Source organism: Centruroides sculpturatus, unplaced genomic scaffold (assembly GCF_000671375.1).
Source record: "Centruroides sculpturatus isolate CEXI.00-Female unplaced genomic scaffold, Cexi_2.0 scaffold1580, whole genome shotgun sequence".
NCBI classification, from domain to species: domain Eukaryota; kingdom Metazoa; phylum Arthropoda; class Arachnida; order Scorpiones; family Buthidae; genus Centruroides; species Centruroides sculpturatus.
Window position 1 is genome coordinate 99190 of NW_019385721.1, and position 22195 is coordinate 121384.

Sequence of the window (22195 nt, forward strand, 5' to 3'; positions counted from 1 at the left end):
AACATACTGGTATATACTGCCATCGTTAATGTCTAAATTAATACTAAATGTATGTTTATAATGAAAAAAAAAGATTATATTTATTTCTCTTTTTAGTTTTGGACTATGCAATCTTCGAATTTAATATGGTTAAATGCAGTATGGAAGATGTTTTTTGGTGTTTTAAAATAAAATTATCAGAAAAAATAGTGCAATGTTTTTTAAAAATTACTCCAGCATATTTTTATGATGATGATGATGATGATGATGATGATGATGATGATGATGATGATTGGTGTTAAATTTTTTAATTATATTCAATTTTATGAAAGAAGAAAAATATGAACAAGTTTTAAAACTTGAATATTTATCTCTTAAGAGAGTGGATTTCAAGTTTTGTTTTAAATTATTTTATATCAGTTTTTTTCTTGTTTGTTTCTTTTTTAATAAATATAAAAAAAAAGAAAAAATGATGATTATTATTCCTGTTAAAGTGATATTTAAATTTACAAAGGTGATAACTGGTCTGTAGCATTGTGAAATCTTTTTTCAATATTTCTTAATACTGATATAGAATAACTTTTAAGAAAACAGCTTGTCTGTCATGTTAATATAAAAACAATATACATATTTTTTTCCATTCTTGTCCACTCAGTCAGAAAAAAAAACGTTTAAAAAAATTAAAAAAACCAATAATACTAAACAATAAAATAATAATGTGTTTCAGTGCATTGTATGTGTATATCTTTTTTCTGTAACTGCATTTGTATGTGTTCAGAAAAATAAAAATTAGTATGTGTGTTTCGGTGTCAATGTCTTAATTTCATTTTTTCGTTAGAGATAATTGATGCCTCCGGTTTGTGGAACAATTTCGTACTTAATCTCATTGAGGTTTGTACCGACGTTTGCCTAAATAATAAATTAGATAAAAGAAAATGCAATTATTTGTATATTGAAAAAAGTTAAAACCGATTTATATTTAATAATAGCATTTATTCGGTAATTTATCGGGGAAAAAATTTGCACGGCTTTATCTTCTTTATTTTTTAGAAATAAATTGTTTATAAAAGTTTATAAATTTTAAAACGTTAATGAATTAAGATTAAAATTTATTTATATAGAAAATAAATTGTATATTTAATTAACACGGGTGTTAAAATTCGATACAAGACACAGACAACTTGTGCAGTAGTTAAAATCAACTGCAGATCATTTATTTTGAAATCAGTTTGATGTGACAAAAATGGTTCACTTCTAAATCAAATAAGACAAGCAGAGACTTCCATAATAATGCATGTAAATTAGTGTTTCGGGTATTGGAGAATGCTTACAAGGCAAAGAAATGCTTAGAATAATTTAATGGTAGTCAAAAAAGAGTACATCCGAATTTTTACGTTAATTATACTGGCCATAACTTAATGCAATTTTTGAAAATGTATATAAATTTTAAAAAGGCACTATTCCCTTTATTAAAATAATGAAAAGTTTGAAAAAAATTTGTAATTTTTTTTAATCTTGGCATTAAATGAAATCACCAAATGTAAAATTTTGGCTAATTGAATTTCAAATGTGTATGTGTACATGAAGTTTCAATTTATGGCACCTAATTGAGTTAAAAATAAAAAAAAATCAGAACCAAAATTACCTTCAAGAAAATTAATGCCACTTTTTATTTTGTTTTTTATTTTGGAGGTTTTTTAAAATTGAAAATTTTGAACTTATTGATACTATTGCAAACAGTGCCTTTGGGAAATTGTAATTAAACTTTAGTAATCATATAAAATTGATATGTATTTGATAGATTGTCTCTAAAGGGATGAAGATCTATGGTAAATTAAATATATGAGAATCTAAGGCACTTGTGAACTAATTTTATGGAATTCGATGGAAGTATCTGTGACCTATAATGAACATACAGTACAGTAAATATTTAAATCTATTGTGGAAAGAATATTGGTCTCTTTTAGAGACATTACTAAACACAAAACCTGGCACATATCGACATTGCCACAAGGATGAAATCACATGCATACACACATGCTCACACACAAAAATTTTAGTTTTTTGTCTATAAAATAGTCCCTTTTCTTTGCCAGTATTCACATTTTCTTCAACTGTCTTTTGCCTACATCACAAAACATGGTAAACTTTTTTGGTAAAATAAATACAGGTTCCCGGACTAAACTATCTGCACAACACACCAATGAAATGGGAAGGCACAAAACACCTAGAGTATATCCCTGTGTTTAACACTAAAAAATGTGGAATTTGGGTATACCATCACCCTAGCATGATAATGCTAACTCACCAATGACCATATCTTACAGTTGTGACTAGCACAGATGATCTAATTATCTTTCAGTTTGTTATTTCCAATTCTTCTTTCAGCACAATTACTTTGGAGTGTACTCCGTATCTCCTCTTTTAATTTCTGTCACAATATCACAGAGTGAATTTATCTTCGGTTGCTTTCTTTATATACTTTGTCCACCCATAAACGCTCCACTTCCATAAGTAGAATTTAAAAATGCAAACATTTGCTGCCAAAATGAATTTCATTATGCAAATTTTATGGGCAGGCAATGGAAGAAGTTTATCGTCTTCGTTTTTTGGCACGTAAATAATAACACTATATACTTGATACAGTATTGGCAGAACTTGCATTTTGGTTGTAAAAAATAATTAATAATAATAATATAATAATAATAATAATAATAATATAATAATAATAATAATAATAATAGTATAATAATAATAATCAACTAAATCTAAAGTTCTGTCATAATACATACTGGATACTAGGAGGTTGCTTATATTGCTTTGCAATAATATTTTATCTTCCAATGATTTGTTCTATAATACAATCACTACATGGGAGCACTTGGTGCTTGTAAAGGTCATATAGGAATGCTGGAAACAGGACATTACACTTGAAAGGCACTTTGTACTGCATAACACTATAATGGACCCTAAACTGGTAAATATCAACAGTTGTCCCCAAGAGGAATATAGTCCTGAGGTGGTGATTTGTTGGAATTTACATTCTGGCATTCATTTTCCTTATTCTGATATATTCCTCAGCCTTTTCTATTTTGAAAATAGTTTCATTTTTTTGTAACAGAATAGATGCTTAATTTGTAAAAATCAATAATAATTGTGAGTAGATAATTCTGAAACACTGATCTTGACGTGATGGTTTTTTATGTAAATATTCTGCTTTGATAAATAAATATTGACTTACAATTATTTTTAAGCATCTATGTGGATATTTGAAAATTTGCATAAAAACTGATTATATTACCCTGAAATTAAATTCTGGAAATCATTCCATGTGACGATATTTATGAGATGACATTTGAGATAGACCTAAGACTGCATATTGGCATTTCAGGCAGTGATAATGAGTTTGTCTCTGGTTATGATTGCAACCTTGTACATTGCAGTTTTGTAATTGGGTGAACTTTTCAAATCCTGCAGCACTGATACTGTCCATTTTGGTATGCTGTCTACGATGAGCTACCACCTTATTGGTATCTGTACATACAAAATCACATTTGATGCAATGGAAGTGGGAGGATTTGTTTGCCATGGCACCAAGTGTATTTGCATATATGCACTCTGAACGACCACAATTGACATTTGAGCGATACTGTTGAAAATCACCACCCATAAGAGTATCGAGACGCTCGTGTCGAGCAGTATGTTGCACAAATCTAGTTTTGTCACAGAAACTATATCCACAATCTTTCCTCATACAATGAAAATGGGTTTGATGTTCCCTGTAACCACAGAACGAGTAACCACAGTCTTCGTTAAAACGATAACGAACATAACCTGAAGGTACGGGTTCATCTTTTAAAATTCGCAAACTTGTCAATTTGATCTTCTTTGGCTCTGATACATCATCACGCTTCTCGGGAAAAGTTCGTTTGCGAATTAATTTATTTTGGTCCATGCAATCAGTTTCAGTCATGTGAGCATTAAAATCAACTTGAGGTGAACCATAAAATTTTTCTTTTTTAGAAACATCAGAAGTAGCTTGAGTGATAAATGAACTCGGTCTGTTAATAAAGGAATTTGAGAGATGTGCATCTGAAATTTCAACACTGTTCGCATATGAAGGTGGACTTTGCAAAGTGATCGAAGGAGAACCAGATGTCATTGCCTGCCAAGTGTATAGGGAAGGCATCGCTATTTTAAGTTCATCTCGACTTGAATCAAGTATGTTTGCTTCATGATACGAAGAGTCAGGAATAATATTACACTGCTCATCTTTTCCTTCATCATCATCATCGGATGTTCCTTCTCTTTCGTCTAATCCATCTTCTCCAGGGAGTGTAGCGGATGGTGGGGATTCAGGACTTCCTCCACTGCCACAGTATATAGGAACTGGACTAACTGCTCCACAATGTTTTGTTACATGCGGCTTTAAACGTAAGAAATTGGAAAATGTCTAAAAAAGAAAAGAAATAAATAAGTTTCAATTAAAAATTTAAAAGAAATATATAATATGTGAAATTTATTTTACATATAAACTGGCTTTCTTCTTTTCAAAACAATTTAGATATTTTTATATCATTATATTAAGTATTTAATGTATTATCATCAATTTAACTCTTATCCAGTATTTTATAACACTTTAATGAATATAACATACAAAAAACAATAAAATCTAAAAAAATTAATTTTAAATACAGTATTAATATAACTTATAAGTTAATCAAAGAAGAATACTTGATTGATTCTTATTCTCTAAAATGAAAATTTAATTTATAAAAACTTAAAATAATCTATAACTGTAAATTAATAATTATTTTATTTAATTGTTCTTATATAAAACAAATGTAAATACTAATGAACAATTCAACATGAAACATTCCTTCATCATAATTTTAAAACTATTTTAAATAATTGAAGTCTTATGGTTTATAATATGAAATTAGTTCAGCTATTATAATACACAATAGCTATTATAGCTACCATTTACTTTAAGTAAATATATAACATGTAAAGAAGTACACAATATTAAAAATTTATTTATTTATTATTTGTAAGTCTTACATGAGTTGAAATGATTACCCCATAGTAACTAAAACAAACAAACAAACACCCAATTAAAAACAAAACAAAGTGTAAAAAATAAAATTAAAAATAGCAACATACAAAAATATTAAGTAAGTTGAAAATGCAAAGAAATGTAAAAAATAATGAATTAAAACACAATAAAACTTTCAATTCCAGCAATAGGCTAAACAGCAATAATTCTTTGTTACCATTTAACCTATTCAATTCACATTATAGTATATGGAAAGAAGAACACATTTAATATACAGAAAATCCCTGTATAAGATTGTTTTAAGGTCTTCAAGTTTTAATCATATTTTATTATTGTGTATATTAAACACGATGTGTAAAAACGTTTAGAAATAGAATTACAAATCATTTACTTATGTATCTAATCTAAACTTTCAACTATATGTAATTAATTATTAGCATATATTATATCTAAGAGATTGTGAAAAGTAAAGTTCACATTTCTTCTTTTATTACCATAAAAAATTCTTGCAATACATTCTTTTACAAAAACAAAAATAATAAAAGAGTTTTTACTTGAAAATATATTTTATTGTTTTCAGGAAAAAATATCACAAAAGATATTTTATGATAGAAAAAAAGAAATGTGAATACAAATCACCCAACATTATACACATAGTCTCCACAGTTGAAAATAATGAATTCTATCTATTTGATTATTCTAACCTTATTTGTTTTGATAAACTTTAATTTAGTAAAAATAATTCCATCCATTATCAGCAGCATTTCTTGAAATTCATGTTTACTTACCTGATTGCAAACATTACAATGAAAATGTTCTTTCTTTTTCAGCTTGCAAAATGGCCTTCCACAGCTAATTGTAGGTCCATATTGAATATGCTTTTCAGTTCCTTGAAATGAATTTCTTATATTTGGACCAGGTTGCTGTAAAAGTTTTGTCAATGCATGATCAGGCTTAGGTGACATTGAAGGGAATGATTTATCTTTTCCTTTATCAGTTTCACTGAATATAGTGTTAGAACTGAAAGTTGGAACAGAAGTTCCTGTTGTCAAACTTGATGTTGAGAATGCTGAAAGTGGATAAAAAGTACCAGAGGCTCTTACAACACTTGTTTTTGGTTGATTGTCAGCACAAAAATTTATGCTGCTAATAACACCACTGGATGATAAGACTGTCGTTACTGGACTTTTGATATCATCATCATCACTCGACGAAAGATGCTGTTTCTTTGGCGTAGGTGAAATATTTCTATGTTTTTGTTCATGCAAGCTCATTGTACTATATCGCACAAAGGAATAGTTACAGTTTGGTCGAGTACAGTGAAAATGACGGTTTACCTTGTTGCTAGGACAGTTAGAATACTGACAGTCAACACTCCAATCATAAAACACATAACCTTCCATGATGTCAATGTTGTCATGAAAATCCTTAGAATGTAAAAGTAGGATGTCACTGCGGTCTGTGACGTAGAAGCAACGAGGCTGGGTGCAATGGAAATGATGCTGACCGTAAAACATGCATTGTTCATCAGGACAAGGTGTATTATCAGGAAATGCATAGAATCCTTCTTGTATCTGGAAGTAGAGGGAGATGGCCATTGTTGAGTTTTTTTCAAACAGTTTGAAATTTTAAATAATAATTTAGGTTGTATTGTAATTTGTAGTTTGAAAAGATTATAAATCCAAAATAGTAATTTGAGCCAAGAAAATTACAAGCAGAAAATGCATAAAAACAAAAGCTTAAATAGAGTAAGTCTATTAGAGACTAAGTTTTTAAATGCCATAAAAAAGAGATTGAAAGAAAAAATATTCCAAAGACAATTTAAATATATATCAATTATTGTTAAATTTATTTATAAATAATTCAGATAGAAAAAGTTAAATTTTTAAACTAATAAATTTGGTCAATAACCAGTACTCCCTTCAACTTCAGCTTCATTATTTTAAATTACAATTAGCACCCATTATTATATGTTTTCAATATTTTCTATCACTGTATTCAACAAAATGCATTTATTTGTTTATTACATTACACCAAATACATTGAAGAAATATTCTTTCATTAATATTTACTCGAATACTTCAATAAAAATAATTATCAAATTCTTGTAATTGTTGTTGCTGATGATTACTTCTCAGAAGAATTTTCATATCAATGTTATTTCTTCTTTTATATACTTGTTCTCTTATTTCTTCATCTTCAGATTCTAACAATATTGTTATCTTGGAAACTTAGATGAAATTTTTATATATTAAACTGTTATAGAATATTCAAATATGCTGATAAAAGCTTGCATTTGAATTTTAAAAAGATGTATATATTTATAATTTATTAATTAGTTAAAAATTATTTAATTCTGAATTAATTATAAGTAATTGATATAATTGATGAAGAAATAGTTAAATCTATTTATTCGCAAAATATTCTTTTATTGTTTTGACAAGTAATTTTAATTCTTAATATTACATCAAACAGCTTATTATAATTTGGCAAGCTGATTAAATCCAAATCTGTTAAATTATAAAAAAGTGCATCAATATTGATGATTTAAAAAATGGCATTATCTGTTGAATTATTCTATTTAAAAATCATTAAAAACAATGCAATGAAGCAGAAGAATTTTTTATACGATTATGATAAATAAAATAAAATTTAAAATAATTATTAATTTTTTTCTGTATATTTATGAAAATATAGCAAATTTAAATGTAATTCAATTTGTAGCCTTTAATTAATTAAATTAGTGATATATTATTTTAGAATTGCACTTTAATTCCAAGAAATTTTCTTACATTATCATCAATTAAATAAAATTACAGGTGAATTAGCCAGAGTATGTCTAGTTATGATATTGAATCCTAACTAACAGATATCTGTTCATCCGTCAGTGCAATCAGTCTCACATCATTTCCTAGAACAAATATTTGGTTTTTCCAGGTGCCGACATCACAATCAGACAACCGTAATATTGTGATGAGACTAAATGTGGATCATATGCATTCCCCTACCAACCCTTAGACAGAAAAGGAAACATTTTTACATTCATATAAATTAATTTTATTTTATATTATTAAACTCGAAATCTTATTACCATAAAAAATTCTTGCAATACATTCTTTTACAAAAACAAAAATAATAAAAGAGTTTTTACTTGAAAATATATTTTATTGTTTTCAGGAAAAAATATCACAAAAGATATTTTATGATAGAAAAAAAGAAATGTGAATACAAATCACCCAACATTATACACATAGTCTCCACAGTTGAAAATAATGAATTCTATCTATTTGATTATTCTAACCTTATTTGTTTTGATAAACTTTAATTTAGTAAAAATAATTCCATCCATTATCAGCAGCATTTCTTGAAATTCATGTTTACTTACCTGATTGCAAACATTACAATGAAAATGTTCTTTCTTTTTCAGCTTGCAAAATGGCCTTCCACAGCTAATTGTAGGTCCATATTGAATATGCTTTTCAGTTCCTTGAAATGAATTTCTTATATTTGGACCAGGTTGCTGTAAAAGTTTTGTCAATGCATGATCAGGCTTAGGTGACATTGAAGGGAATGATTTATCTTTTCCTTTATCAGTTTCACTGAATATAGTGTTAGAACTGAAAGTTGGAACAGAAGTTCCTGTTGTCAAACTTGATGTTGAGAATGCTGAAAGTGGATAAAAAGTACCAGAGGCTCTTACAACACTTGTTTTTGGTTGATTGTCAGCACAAAAATTTATGCTGCTAATAACACCACTGGATGATAAGACTGTCGTTACTGGACTTTTGATATCATCATCATCACTCGACGAAAGATGCTGTTTCTTTGGCGTAGGTGANTCCACTCTTTTGCCATTGCTAATGACAATCTGCTATTTTTATAATATATTAGTATTATTAGAATATATTATTAGTATATCTGAAGTACAGAGCTCCCGTTGGGATTCGGCTTGCTCCCTTGTTTATTACGTACATCACCTCAGTGCAGGTTCAAGTGTTGTGCAAATCATGGCTTCTAAAAAAACAGAAAGGTGATTTCAATTGAAACAAAGCAAGACATCATCAGGAGTGAAAGTTGACAAAAACTTCCTTGTCAAATGGGGAGATGTTCAGGAGTTTACCAACACTCATTATCCAAACACAGCTGAGGCCAACAGGATCAATGATCTCTACAATGACACCCTTGCCTGTCATTTCTGACAGGTGTTGAAGAAGAGAGAGAAACAGACCACCTTGGACCTGTTTTTCAAGAAGCCATGTGCCAAAAAAACAAAGGATGAAACAAGAGGAGTTGACCCTGTAAGCTCCGGTAGCCTCTCCTGAATCTGACTCCGATTAAACAATAAAAAGATACCTGCTGCAATGTGTAAAAAGTCTGTATCTGTATGAATGTGTAAAGAAAGTGTTCCTCCACCTCCTCCTCACAACATCTGACTACCCGTCATAATTGGTGACTGCTCAATTTTCATTTTTTTTATGGTACAGTAAGGTTATTTTATGCTGCGGAACAAATTATATGTTTTAACATGTATTTCTATGGGAAAATGCGTTTCATATAACGGACTATTCACTTAACGGACGTGCACCTGGAACGGATTAAGTATGTTATACGAGGCACCACTGTATCTAAAATTATAGAAAATAATATAACTTTTCAAATTTATCTCATTACATTCTCTGAACATTACTTCTATTGATTTATTTAAATCAATATCATATTTTTATTAATTAAAATTCTATTTTGTGTTTATTAATTCCAAAACTAAAATTTTATTATTTAATTATATTATCATTATTTATTAAACATACTAAACATTTTCTAATTAACTAACTTTTCATCAATATTGACCTTAATAATTATTAATTCTAATCCTAATTTTTATTTGAAACTGATTTTGGTTATGGTAATAGTAAAATTAAACATAAGCAAAAGTAATAATATATGGAATCAATTAACAAGAAACATGTTTATGTGTTTTAAATTTTTCTTAATATGACACTTTAATTTAATTATTTAAACAAAACAACTATTTTTATATACAAAATTACTAACAGCTTTAAATAATGAAATTAAAGTCAAATCATATAAAATATCATAACTTTTAAAATAAATTCCATTAAATTAAAATATGATTCGACATAAGAATAAAAACTGAAACTGCATAAAACAGTAGAATAACTTAAAATGTAAGAGATATACAGTATATTGTATTTGTAACATGTATGAAAATCAGATTTACTCCTTCTGATCTCAGTATTATGTCAAATCTGTCTAATAGACTTGAAATTGAGTTAAATGATATATTTTTTTTGTATTTTCTGATTTAATTTGATTAGAAAACTACATATTCTACAACTGTGTAGAAAATACACAGTTCCAGAATATGTACTTTATTAATAATTTATGTAATTTACAAAAATAAACTATGTATTTTATTTAAAGCAAGTCTTAACTAATAATTGTAGATTTGTTTCTTGAGGAAATATTAAATAAATATTAAAGTTAAAACAGAATTTAAAAACTTATTTTAAAATATTTATAATCTGACATAAATTTTATTTACATAAATATTCTTTATTAAGAATTTCTTTTTTAATAACAATTAACTAAGATAAATGATTTATATCATAGAACTTTTCTATTAATAAAAACAAAATTTCTTTGGCATCTATAATAATAAACAATTCTGTAGAAATTTGAATTAAAAACAAAATAATATAATTATAAATATATTTACAATAATGCAATTAAATGATGATAATAACTGATTATTAAGAAATAAAGAAATGATATTCAAAAATTAATATTTATCCAAAACTATTAATTCAAATTATTCACAACTTACATTAAGTTTAAATAAAGTAAGTGATTAAATTATTTTTTCATTCTTTTACAATGTGTAATAATTGATAATTATTTGCAATGTACTGCAATATAAAACATTTATAAATTAAAAAACTCTATTTGAGGAATAAAGAATTAAAATTTTGGCTATGAATTATCTAATGATATAATTGTAAAATACATACATCAAAATAACCTTTACTATAAATAACTCCATTGATTCTTCCAAGTTATTTTAAATATACATATATATTATTTTAAAATATATTAATAGCATCTGTTGTTAATCATTGAATGTTATTGATGTCTCTAAAATATTAAGTATTTTAGACTGCATTTTTATTTATTCAAAAGTAAACAAACATCAATTATGCAGTTATTTCAGAAACTATAAATGAATATCATGATTTCACACTTATCAATTGTGAAATGAAACAATTCCTTTAAAAACTTTCATAATTAAATTTAAAGTATTTGTAAATGTTCTCAAATAACAATTATTTGGATTAAATGAAAATTTTATTTATGTAAGTTTTATACGGAAAGTATGATGAGTATTTCAAAAATATAAATTATAGAATACTGTGGAATAGAATAATATAATTCATACAAAAAAAATCAGCCAAATTGATATCAATTAAGAAAATTCTTTTCTAATTATGAGAGATCTGGATTTAAATCTACATGATTTCATGAATTTTCAATCATCATCATAGCATTTTTCAATGAATAATTTATATATTTGAATGTTTTGCAAAGTACATTTTGCATTTTTTTACTAATTACACTAGTCTCTTGCTAATCCATCAATTTCTTGCTCTGTGCAAGAAATTGATGGATTAGCAAGAGTGCTGGATTACTGAGTGTGTAGGCCTAAAGGCAATGAATTACATCACATGTCAATCTTCAATATTGATTCTTTTCATTAGGCAGGCAGACAAATAAATATACCATGCTGAAATGCAATACTGTACACAGAAATGAAACATGAGTAGACAGGAAAACAGGACATGTGACATGACTAACATTTTTATAAACTTAGAAGTGCATAGGTGATGGGTATGCCACATTGGTGGGTATTCCAGATAATTGAGAGCTCTTGTTAATACACATACAACAAACTTTTGCAAATCCAGTCCTTAATAACCAAAATAACTGGATTATTAAAAACTGGATTAACAAGAGTGTACTATGTGTATGTATATGTATGTATATATGTAAATAAGTATAGAAAATGCATAATAAAATCTTTTATTAACAAATGTTATAGATTAATTTTAATAAATTCTAATAAAATAAAAAGTAAAAATGTTCATATATTAAAAACTGAAATATTACCTTGCATGCTCTTGAACTCCTAAAATATCTTTCCCTTTAAACACCATATTACAATTNACAAACTTTATTTCAACCTTTGTTTGTAACTGAAGTTTTTTCTTTCTTTTACTGATAATTTATATAGAACATGACTGAAAGAAAGGTCAAAAGTCATTTTATTCATAAGTCAGCAGATAACTGACCTTCCATCCTTTCAACAAGTAAATCATTCCTTACACATTTTCCTGTTTACAAGATATAAAATAAATTTCTTTTAAAATTTAAAGACTAAAATAAAATACATTAAAACCAATGTTCAATGTTTAGTAGCTTCACAATCAATTTAAATTTTAAGAATCTCAAATTATTACAAATGGTCATTTATTATAATTTAGATCATGTTGAAAAATTCTATTTATAATTTGAATTACAGTATATTATTATTAAATATCAAAAATTTTAATTTACATGATTTTTCTAATAACTGTATACAGTTGACTCCCCTATAACACTGTTGATAATTCCATTTTATATGAATTCCATGTTGTATGAATCATTTAGATTTTACAAATACATGCCGGGCTGTGAATGGCTCACATATTTGTAAAATCTAAGTGGCTTGTACAATATGGAATTCATATAAAATGGAATTATCAACAGTGTTATAGGGGGGCCAACTGTAATATGTATGTATTTGATAAAAATAATATATTCAAAAATATTTAAGAGTACAAATATGCAAATATATCAGAATGTTATCAGTCTATTTTATAACTTTACAGAATGAATTTGAGATATAATATAAAACATCAAAAACTAACATGAAAAATGTTTAGAATAATTAATTTAGAAAAAGTTAGAAAAAAAATTAGTAAATTAATAAAACATGACAAGTTTGTCCATAAAATATCCAGCTCTTGCCATTATTCAATTTAATGCTCAATAAGTACTGTACATACTAGAAAAGTTCAACTCTATGACACAAAAATTAATTATATTTTTTAAAGAGTTTTGAAAAGTCAAAATGCCTATTTATAGTATTAAAAATAACAAATTAATCAGAATCAATTGTGTTTCTCAAATTTGTGAAAAAAGTTAAATATGCAATAAAGGCTAAATTAAAAAAATTTTTTTTTNTAGAAGTGCATAGGTGATGGGTATGCCACATTGGTGGGTATTCCAGATAATTGAGAGCTCTTGTTAATACACATACAACAAACTTTTGCAAATCCAGTCCTTAATAACCAAAATAACTGGATTATTAAAAACTGGATTAACAAGAGTGTACTATGTGTATGTATATGTATGTATATATGTAAATAAGTATAGAAAATGCATAATAAAATCTTTTATTAACAAATGTTATAGATTAATTTTAATAAATTCTAATAAAATAAAAAGTAAAAATGTTCATATATTAAAAACTGAAATATTACCTTGCATGCTCTTGAACTCCTAAAATATCTTTCCCTTTAAACACCATATTACAATTATCTGTCTTGCAATGATAATGCTCCTTACAAATATATTCACATTCAGATTTACAAATATCATTGACACCATATCTATAAAGACAAAAAAAAAAATCATATAACTTAAATTATTATTCGGATTTCAAATTATACGTAAAAAAATTTGCTCAAGTATTTTTTATAAATATATTTTCCTTACTTTATTGTTAAATTTTCTATAATCAAGTAAGAATTATTCTCATTAGAAAGTATAGTTGTTGTTAACAATCTTAATGTTTAAATAATGAGTACCTTTTTGATTAAATAATTACTATTGTTCTGAGTAATTATTTAATAGAATTAAACTTATACTACTCATGTATCCTAACAAATCAAAATTCTAAGAAATTTTAATATATAATTCAATTAATTCTCTTATAATAATTTAAATTGTTCAAGATCAGAATTTAATTACTTAATATTCATATTTCTAAATGAAGTAATATACTTTTTATCACTCAATTATTGTTATGAAATACAAAAAAAAATATATAAAAGATTTATTAAGAAATAATATATTAAGAGGCTTATAACATTTACATTAAATTTATAAAGAAAATTTTTGTGTTAAATTAATATAATCGATCATTTAAAATTCACTTTAAAGATATGTTTATTTTAGAGAAAAGTCATAAATTATATTTAATTATTACACATTATATTTATGATAGTTAATACAGGAAATATTAAAACAGGAAAAATTAACTTTGTGTGGCAAGTAAAACACATTTCCCTATTTGTATAATGCTTAAAATTGAGGTTAAAAGTTTATTTATAAATAGAACTACAATAAATGTGAAATCAAATAAATGTAAAGTTAACATGATAGTTATAAATTCATATATTAAGCATTTAAACGGTAATTTTCAAATTATCAAGAATTGTTTTTATGCCATTACTCTTCAGATTTTAGTCATTTCTTCATTAGTCATTCAGTTTATGTGTTTTAAATTTTTCTTAATATGACACTTTAATTTAATTATTTAAACAAAACAACTATTTTTATATACAAAATTACTAACAGCTTTAAATAATGAAATTAAAGTCAAATCATATAAAATATCATAACTTTTAAAATAAATTCCATTAAANAATATATATATATATATCATTTCTGTCTCTTTCTGCACAGCACTAAAAGAGGCCTTTTTTCAGGCCCATCATGGGGTCAGCTAGGCCATACATAGGGCCTAGATGAACCTATGATGGGCCTGAAAAAAAAGTCCTCACATAGGTCCTCCCTAGGACCTCACCACCCAGTTTTGACAGCTGAGTGGTGAGGGAAAGTGCCTATCATATCCAGTCCATGAGAAAACAGGCAGTCCATAAAAACTTCCTGGAGTTCTCCATGTAGATTCGATCCTGGATCCCCAGAGCAGTAGGCTGACACTTTTACTGCCTTGGTCATTCAGCCGATATTTTTACTTTTATGAGGTAAATATGTTTTGCTTTTCATTATGAAAAATAATCAATTATTAACAATTGTATCATTTCAGAAAATTAGAATATTTATAGCACTAAATATAAAATCAGAAAAATTAATTAAAATCATTAAATATAGTAAANTATATAAATGGACGTGTGTCCCCATATTTCACTTTTCAGCCAAAACTACACATCACACATGAATGATGTTTGTATGTGGTAGTAGCCCCAAGTTTCCATTCGTGCACTATGGTGGTTCATGCATCTTGATAGCTGTAAGGGTGCGGGAGATATGGAGGCTTAAAGTGGTTGACTTCAAAGATTTTCTATTTCGATTTTAAAAATGTTCGAACCATTTTAAATTCAAATTTGTATTCGAATTTGAATTGGTTCAATTATAGAACGATTGTAAACGTTCCGGAAAATTGATCAAATTGAAAATAGTTTATTTGACTGTATGTAAAAATTCTTTAATTAGTCTGGAAACAGGGACCTAATTCTTGCATTCTGTGTTATAAGGGTGTGGGAGACATGGGGTTGAAAGTGGTTGACTTCGAAGATGTGTAACAATGGAAGTGTCAACAATGGAAGTGTTAACAGTGTTAACAGTGGAAGTATTGAGTAACAAAGGAAGTGTTAATATAAAGCGGCATGCAAGATTCACAGGNTATAACAAAATTGTACTTTGTTAAAGCTCACTTTAAATACCAGTTTTCTACAGTGAGCTCCAACAAAGCAGATGTTTGTTATATATTATGATTATTTTCTGTATGAAAATATATTATAGTACAAAGTTGTTAAATAAATTATTAATGTTGTCATATTTCTCATATATTCAGAAATTTTCATTATTAACTTTTTCATCTAACCAAGTCAATCTTTCTTAAAATATAAAGGAATCAGCAATATACACTAATAACTGTTAATTTGATTTAGAAATAATATTTTGAAAATTCTTTATAATAACAACAAAAATTTTTCAAAGAGTAAAGTAGATAAGTGTTAATTTTGTTAGAGAAAGATTGATAAGAATCATTCCTTCCATTAAAATGAATTTAATAAATTATCATATATCAATTCATTGTGTAGTACTCTCAGTTATATTATGCAAAACAACAAATAAAAACATGGAAACAAACTATTTGAAATTTTTAAATTAGAAAAATCAATCCATAATATTCCAAAATTTACTTTTTTGAAAATATGCAAACCAGAAATTAATTATATTTATTAGATGTCAAACAATTAATTAATAATTGTTTATATGAAATGAAAAAATCTAACTCTACTAAATTTTTATTTAAAAAAAAATCTGATAATATTCAGAAATGAAAATTAAATTTATATAATCTCTTTCAATTCATAATAAATATTAATTTTTAATATATAACTTTATTATTACCTCTTGTTTAAGTTGGCCAGTTTCTGTAGGGGAATGATGTAAAATGGAATCATCGTCGACTGACTTTTGATCGACAATGCCGACAGATTGGTTTAGCATGGGTAATGTCAAATTATTTCCTGAAGTAGGAAGCGATACGAAAGGTGGTGAAATAGATGTTAAGAGTGCAACTGATGATGTTGGTGGTGCAAGTAATGATATTGAATTGGTGGTCTTTGGAAGAAGTGTTGGTGGATGTATTCCAGTATAAGATACAGAAGTTGGTGAAAATGGACCAAATGATATTGGTTGTTGTTGTGAACTTGGCTTTGGTAATTTGAAGCTTGTATAAATTGCTTGTGGAAGCTGACAAGAAGTGCTCGACATAGGAAACTACATGGAAAATTTTTCATAAATATTGGTGTTGATCATATAATTATTTTAAAAAATTAAGATTATTTTTTCACTTACTTCAATGATTCTATTTTTTGGAGGTCGGCCTCGTTTTCTCTTAAATACACCATCAATGGAAGAAGACATTGATAGTGGAGATTGATCATGAGAAAAATTTATTTTGCGAGAATATTCATGAATTTTATAATGGTCCAATCTTCGAAAGGGTTTGTCATTACTGCTAATGACTTCAGTGCATCCTTCCTGTATTAATTAACATTAGAAACAGATAATTTTAAAACATTGTATAAAAATCAAATAAAAAGTCTTTCTAGTTTAAATAGCTATCATCACTATTATAATTTTCCAACTTTTGTAAAATATTGGCAACTTTAATCATAATTAATAATAAGAAATTTTTCAGATGTTGAGTTGTCTCTTCATTCTAATACTCTTAAAATTGATACAGGATTAAAGAACTTTCACTTCAAAGAATTTCACTTTTTACAGAATAGCAATGCAACATATACCAAGTCTTGTGATATTATTTTTAATAGCAATATTAACTCTACAACCAATTCATTTAGAATATTTGAAAATGAAATAATGATAAATAATAATGAAAATGCTAGATTTAACTTATCAATATCTTTAATATACAGTATTATAAATTAATTTAATTAATATTGAAAATAAAATTTAGCCTATTATCTAGTTTGAAAATTTATTTGAATCATTATTTATTAAACATACTAAACATTTTCTAATTAACTAACTTTTCATCAATATTGACCTTAATAATTATTAATTCTAATCCTAATTTTTATTTGAAACTGATTTTGGTTATGGTAATAGTAAAATTAAACATAAGCAAAAGTAATAATATATGGAATCAATTAACAAGAAACATGTTTATGTGTTTTAAATTTTTCTTAATATGACACTTTAATTTAATTATTTAAACAAAACAACTATTTTTATATACAAAATTACTAACAGCTTTAAATAATGAAATTAAAGTCAAATCATATAAAATATCATAACTTTTAAAATAAATTCCATTAAATTAAAATATGATTCGACATAAGAATAAAAACTGAAACTGCATAAAACAGTAGAATAACTTAAAATGTAAGAGATATACAGTATATTGTATTTGTAACATGTATGAAAATCAGATTTACTCCTTCTGATCTCAGTATTATGTCAAATCTGTCTAATAGACTTGAAATTGAGTTAAATGATATATTTTTTTTGTATTTTCTGATTTAATTTGATTAGAAAACTACATATTCTACAACTGTGTAGAAAATACACAGTTCCAGAATATGTACTTTATTAATAATTTATGTAATTTACAAAAATAAACTATGTATTTTATTTAAAGCAAGTCTTAACTAATAATTGTAGATTTGTTTCTTGAGGAAATATTAAATAAATATTAAAGTTAAAACAGAATTTAAAAACTTATTTTAAAATATTTATAATCTGACATAAATTTTATTTACATAAATATTCTTTATTAAGAATTTCTTTTTTAATAACAATTAACTAAGATAAATGATTTATATCATAGAACTTTTCTATTAATAAAAACAAAATTTCTTTGGCATCTATAATAATAAACAATTCTGTAGAAATTTGAATTAAAAACAAAATAATATAATTATAAATATATTTACAATAATGCAATTAAATGATGATAATAACTGATTATTAAGAAATAAAGAAATGATATTCAAAAATTAATATTTATCCAAAACTATTAATTCAAATTATTCACAACTTACATTAAGTTTAAATAAAGTAAGTGATTAAATTATTTTTTCATTCTTTTACAATGTGTAATAATTGATAATTATTTGCAATGTACTGCAATATAAAACATTTATAAATTAAAAAACTCTATTTGAGGAATAAAGAATTAAAATTTTGGCTATGAATTATCTAATGATATAATTGTAAAATACATACATCAAAATAACCTTTACTATAAATAACTCCATTGATTCTTCCAAGTTATTTTAAATATACATATATATTATTTTAAAATATATTAATAGCATCTGTTGTTAATCATTGAATGTTATTGATGTCTCTAAAATATTAAGTATTTTAGACTGCATTTTTATTTATTCAAAAGTAAACAAACATCAATTATGCAGTTATTTCAGAAACTATAAATGAATATCATGATTTCACACTTATCAATTGTGAAATGAAACAATTCCTTTAAAAACTTTCATAATTAAATTTAAAGTATTTGTAAATGTTCTCAAATAACAATTATTTGGATTAAATGAAAATTTTATTTATGTAAGTTTTATACGGAAAGTATGATGAGTATTTCAAAAATATAAATTATAGAATACTGTGGAATAGAATAATATAATTCATACAAAAAAAATCAGCCAAATTGATATCAATTAAGAAAATTCTTTTCTAATTATGAGAGATCTGGATTTAAATCTACATGATTTCATGAATTTTCAATCATCATCATAGCATTTTTCAATGAATAATTTATATATTTGAATGTTTTGCAAAGTACATTTTGCATTTTTTTACTAATTACACTAGTCTCTTGCTAATCCATCAATTTCTTGCTCTGTGCAAGAAATTGATGGATTAGCAAGAGTGCTGGATTACTGAGTGTGTAGGCCTAAAGGCAATGAATTACATCACATGTCAATCTTCAATATTGATTCTTTTCATTAGGCAGGCAGACAAATAAATATACCATGCTGAAATGCAATACTGTACACAGAAATGAAACATGAGTAGACAGGAAAACAGGACATGTGACATGACTAACATTTTTATAAACTTAGAAGTGCATAGGTGATGGGTATGCCACATTGGTGGGTATTCCAGATAATTGAGAGCTCTTGTTAATACACATACAACAAACTTTTGCAAATCCAGTCCTTAATAACCAAAATAACTGGATTATTAAAAACTGGATTAACAAGAGTGTACTATGTGTATGTATATGTATGTATATATGTAAATAAGTATAGAAAATGCATAATAAAATCTTTTATTAACAAATGTTATAGATTAATTTTAATAAATTCTAATAAAATAAAAAGTAAAAATGTTCATATATTAAAAACTGAAATATTACCTTGCATGCTCTTGAACTCCTAAAATATCTTTCCCTTTAAACACCATATTACAATTATCTGTCTTGCAATGATAATGCTCCTTACAAATATATTCACATTCAGATTTACAAATATCATTGACACCATATCTATAAAGACAAAAAAAAAAATCATATAACTTAAATTATTATTCGGATTTCAAATTATACGTAAAAAAATTTGCTCAAGTATTTTTTATAAATATATTTTCCTTACTTTATTGTTAAATTTTCTATAATCAAGTAAGAATTATTCTCATTAGAAAGTATAGTTGTTGTTAACAATCTTAATGTTTAAATAATGAGTACCTTTTTGATTAAATAATTACTATTGTTCTGAGTAATTATTTAATAGAATTAAACTTATACTACTCATGTATCCTAACAAATCAAAATTCTAAGAAATTTTAATATATAATTCAATTAATTCTCTTATAATAATTTAAATTGTTCAAGATCAGAATTTAATTACTTAATATTCATATTTCTAAATGAAGTAATATACTTTTTATCACTCAATTATTGTTATGAAATACAAAAAAAAATATATAAAAGATTTATTAAGAAATAATATATTAAGAGGCTTATAACATTTACATTAAATTTATAAAGAAAATTTTTGTGTTAAATTAATATAATCGATCATTTAAAATTCACTTTAAAGATATGTTTATTTTAGAGAAAAGTCATAAATTATATTTAATTATTACACATTATATTTATGATAGTTAATACAGGAAATATTAAAACAGGAAAAATTAACTTTGTGTGGCAAGTAAAACACATTTCCCTATTTGTATAATGCTTAAAATTGAGGTTAAAAGTTTATTTATAAATAGAACTACAATAAATGTGAAATCAAATAAATGTAAAGTTAACATGATAGTTATAAATTCATATATTAAGCATTTAAACGGTAATTTTCAAATTATCAAGAATTGTTTTTATGCCATTACTCTTCAGATTTTAGTCATTTCTTCATTAGTCATTCAAAGATTTTATTCAAATATAATAAATATAAAACACTGTTAATTTACATTTGAGTTTTTTTAATCTTACTTAAAGAATATAAGAAAGTCACAAGATATGGGTTTCATTTATGTCTTGTTAATTTTTATTATAAATACAAATTCCTTTTATTTATTTGATATTAACCATTGGAGAAATTATACAATTTCTCTAATTTCTGACAATTTTTAATTAATGTGAAAAAATAAAATAAATTAATTTATATATTTTTTCATTTTAAATAAACTACTAATCAATATAATATTTAATAATAAGCAATCAATGCACAATTCTAATTCAAACTTTCATTGAAATTGAAAATTAATTTATAAATAGAGTCGATATGAAAAATTTTAAATCTTGAAAACAGAAATAAAAAGATTATATATATATATATATATATCATTTCTGTCTCTTTCTGCACAGCACTAAAAGAGGCCTTTTTTCAGGCCCATCATGGGGTCAGCTAGGCCATACATAGGGCCTAGATGAACCTATGATGGGCCTGAAAAAAAAGTCCTCACATAGGTCCTCCCTAGGACCTCACCACCCAGTTTTGACAGCTGAGTGGTGAGGGAAAGTGCCTATCATATCCAGTCCATGAGAAAACAGGCAGTCCATAAAAACTTCCTGGAGTTCTCCATGTAGATTCGATCCTGGATCCCCAGAGCAGTAGGCTGACACTTTTACTGCCTTGGTCATTCAGCCGATATTTTTACTTTTATGAGGTAAATATGTTTTGCTTTTCATTATGAAAAATAATCAATTATTAACAATTGTATCATTTCAGAAAATTAGAATATTTATAGCACTAAATATAAAATCAGAAAAATTAATTAAAATCATTAAATATAGTAAAAATATATTAAAAAATTTGATATGGCAGACATTATAAAATACTTTTAAAGTGTATATTAATACTTAACAATTTTCAAAAGTATTAATATCATTATATAATGATATACAGGTAACCCCCGTATAACACGGTAGTTACGTTCCAAAAAATTGCCGTGTTATGTGAATCCGTGTTATACAAAACAAAGAACTAATACGAAAAAAAGGGTTAGGTTCCAAAAATTAAAAAACATGCTAGTATATTTTCATAATTAAGATAAATATCTTCATTAAAATTTTTT

General features: G+C 25.6%; 1 protein-coding gene across 1 annotated transcript in view; it reads right to left on the bottom strand.

Annotated features, from left to right (window-relative positions):
• Positions 1-1163: 1163 nt before the first annotated feature.
• LOC111641526 (zinc finger protein castor homolog 1-like) overlaps positions 1164-22195 on the bottom strand; it is a 57815-nt gene continuing 36783 nt past the window's right edge. The window contains exons 12-17 of the mRNA XM_023387701.1: positions 20034-20162; positions 19818-19833; positions 16985-17170; positions 16535-16906; positions 5824-6609; positions 1164-4432 (exon numbers count right to left, since the gene is read on the bottom strand). Of these exons, the coding sequence (XP_023243469.1) occupies positions 3302-4432; positions 5824-6609; positions 16535-16906; positions 16985-17170; positions 19818-19833; positions 20034-20162 (2620 nt within the window). The 3' untranslated portion in view covers positions 1164-3301. The remainder of the gene's footprint in view (positions 4433-5823; positions 6610-16534; positions 16907-16984; positions 17171-19817; positions 19834-20033; positions 20163-22195) is intronic.